General features: G+C 48.5%; 3 protein-coding genes across 7 annotated transcripts in view; 2 read left to right on the top strand and 1 right to left on the bottom strand.

The window, feature by feature from the left end:
* The window catches only part of LOC113217689 (potassium voltage-gated channel subfamily H member 6), a 122,764-nt gene that overhangs the window by 81,459 nt on the left and 38,982 nt on the right, over positions 1-2,323 (bottom strand). The gene's annotated exons all lie outside the window — the stretch shown is intronic.
* Positions 1-2,323, top strand: part of LOC113217688 (PRKCA-binding protein) — a 23,527-nt gene that overhangs the window by 2,377 nt on the left and 18,827 nt on the right. The gene's annotated exons all lie outside the window — the stretch shown is intronic.
* Positions 20-2,323, top strand: LOC127752355 (uncharacterized). Its single transcript, XM_052277495.1, has 6 exons — positions 20-156; positions 232-296; positions 517-592; positions 683-862; positions 968-1,215; positions 1,311-2,323. The coding sequence occupies exons 1-6, from the start codon at positions 67-69 to the stop codon at positions 1,330-1,332; spliced, it is 681 nt and encodes a 226-aa protein (XP_052133455.1). The 5' UTR covers positions 20-66; the 3' UTR covers positions 1,333-2,323.

The raw sequence follows: 2,323 nt of genomic DNA, 5'->3' as shown, positions 1-2,323 counted from the left end.
TTTCTTTTTTTTATCAGGGAGAAAGCACAAAATCAGTTGAAGGCAACTACCGAAAAACTATCCCAAATGGAGATGACACGAGCGGACTCAGAGCTTAATGAAATCAGAGCTGAACGAGACAGACTGAAGTCGCAGCTGGATGAGCTAAGCGAGAGGGTACACGGCCGTGATTTTCTTTGTGTCTGTGTGTCTGCAAACTGCCCAATTTGATACCGGATATTTTGCTTGCAGAGCTCGTCTGACATTTCCCAGCTGCGCACCGAGTTGAAGAGAGTGATGGAACAGCTCGAGTCGAGGTGCGATTTAGGGCGATTCAGATCCAAAAGAAAGTGCCGGGTACCAGAGCGTACAAAACAGTGTTGCAGATTTGCCTACCCTCTTCGGCCGTAGCGCCTTACGGGCGGAGGGAGTAGGCAAGCCCGCAACACTGCGGTCGGCGCCCGCTCTGACACGCATGGTACATAGCTGTGTTCGCTCAAGCTCGAGCTGTAAGATGGGGCGGTTTCTTTTTATTAGGAGTCAGCAGCTCGCGGAAACGGACGCTGAGCTCCAGCACTACCTCTCACTGCGCCCAGGACAAACCACGAGAGAGGTAATCTCAGTCTGGTTGTTGGTGGGTGATAAAGGTGTATTGTTTTTAACCCCCTCCCCCTCTCCCTCCCCTTTCCCTCTAAACCTCTAGGAACTGGACGAGCTGAAAGAGATGTTTGCGCAACTGGCCACGCACAACGAGCGCCTGGAGCAGGAGCTGAGCCACTGCCGCCAGGAGCTGGCGCAGCGCGACAAGGTCATGACGGAGCAGGAGAACGTCCTGCGCGTCCGCGACCAGCTCATCAGCGCCTTGCACAGCCGGGACCAACAGGTGCGGGTCGCGCCCAGGGCTGGAGGCCGGGGCTGGAGGCCGTGGCTGGCGCCTAGCCCTGGCGCACTTGCTGTCCGGCTTGAGAGTTCCACTTACTTCCGGCAGGAGCACGGCGGCGCGCTGTGGCCGCAGGACGTGGTGGACGGCCGGAGGCTGATCGAGACCAACGCCACCCTGGAACGCAAGGCGGTGCGCTGCAAGGCGCAGGAGCAGTACATCAAGCAGCTGGAGAAGCAGGTCGGGTCGATGCAGAACGTGCGCATCAGCATGGAGAAGAGGAACGCCCAGCTGGAGCACCTGGTCGCCGAGTTCAGCAAGCAGGCCCTGCTCAGCGGCAAGCACTGCGTGCCGAGGTAAAGAGCTGACTGATGAGGGACCAGCTGCGTTGGTCGTCCCTATTTGGTCCACGAGATTGACCACCCCTTAATACTTGTCTTCATGATCTCAGATGCAACGTCGCACTCATGTAAAAAAAAAAAACTAAAAGAAGATTGCATACCTGAGATGGAAGACTCGGTATTTTTACCCCTAAGTTCGAAGATATGTGAAAGATGGTGAGGGTGGGTCGGAAGGAACTAATAAAGTAAAAAGCCCTTGTTTTGGACACATTTTGTTTTATTTAATCAGGATGTTGCCTACATTGAATGGAACAGCTAGAGTAATTCAGTTGTCAGTGTGGGTTTCTTTGTAATAATAGTCAATAAGCTCTGAAGCCAAAGGCCTATGAGTTTGGAACATGAACAAATGTACCAAGCATTTGTTTGAGCAAGAAAAATATATTAAAGACAGAGAAGGGTAAAGTTACTGATTCATAAGAGTTTCGTTAGTAGTCAGATGAGGAAAAGACACACTTCCAAGCCTGAGCTTTCCAGACCTATGTTCTATGTAAGCTGACCCTGATTCTAAAATGTTTATGCTCTGCTCAAATCCCATTCTTCTACTCCATCACATAAATACTTCAATCCACTGGGCTGGTGAGACTGGTCCCATACACACTACTGCACCCGATCAGAACCACTACCTGCAATACATATTTTTATTTGATTGGGGAAGTCCCACAGACCAAACTTCAAGGAGCGCAGGATTCATAATCTAGGTACCTCAAAGCTTAAATACACATCCTCATATTTTCAAACCTATCGCACCACCTGAGCCATTTAAAAAATTAACTTAAAAACTTCCTTCATAAGACGATAGATATCAATGTATTATTGGAGGGAACACGGTGACAAAAAAGCAGTTTGAACTCATAATAATAATAAGCACTTGTGTGCAGATCATCTATAACTCTTTACAGTATGAGGAGATAAAATAACAGTGTTCAACTGCGTACCAAGCTACAACAGTAGTACTGAACTGGAACGTTTGATCCTTACATGCACATTGAAACTAAGTTGTAGCCAAGTTTCTTTGTTAACACATACAATGTTTTTTTAATTTAAAAATTTATGCATAAAGTCT

The sequence above is a fragment of the Frankliniella occidentalis genome, unplaced genomic scaffold (genome assembly GCF_000697945.3).
Source record: "Frankliniella occidentalis isolate FOCC.00 unplaced genomic scaffold, Focc_3.1 Scaffold10, whole genome shotgun sequence".
In the NCBI taxonomy this organism is placed as follows: Eukaryota; Metazoa; Arthropoda; class Insecta; order Thysanoptera; family Thripidae; genus Frankliniella; species Frankliniella occidentalis.
The sequence above is the reverse complement of the archived record's forward strand: the minus strand, read 5'-3'. Positions and strand labels throughout refer to the sequence as shown.

Coding starts and splice junctions, on each gene's coding strand:
- LOC127752355 (XM_052277495.1), top strand. CDS start 67: ATGGAGATGACACGAGCGGACTCAGAGCTTAATGAAATCAGAGCTGAA. Junction 297..516: donor ATGGAACAGCTCGAGTCGAG/GTGCGATTTAGG, acceptor TCTTTTTATTAG/GAGTCAGCAGCTCGCGGAAA. Junction 863..967: donor TGCACAGCCGGGACCAACAG/GTGCGGGTCGCG, acceptor TACTTCCGGCAG/GAGCACGGCGGCGCGCTGTG.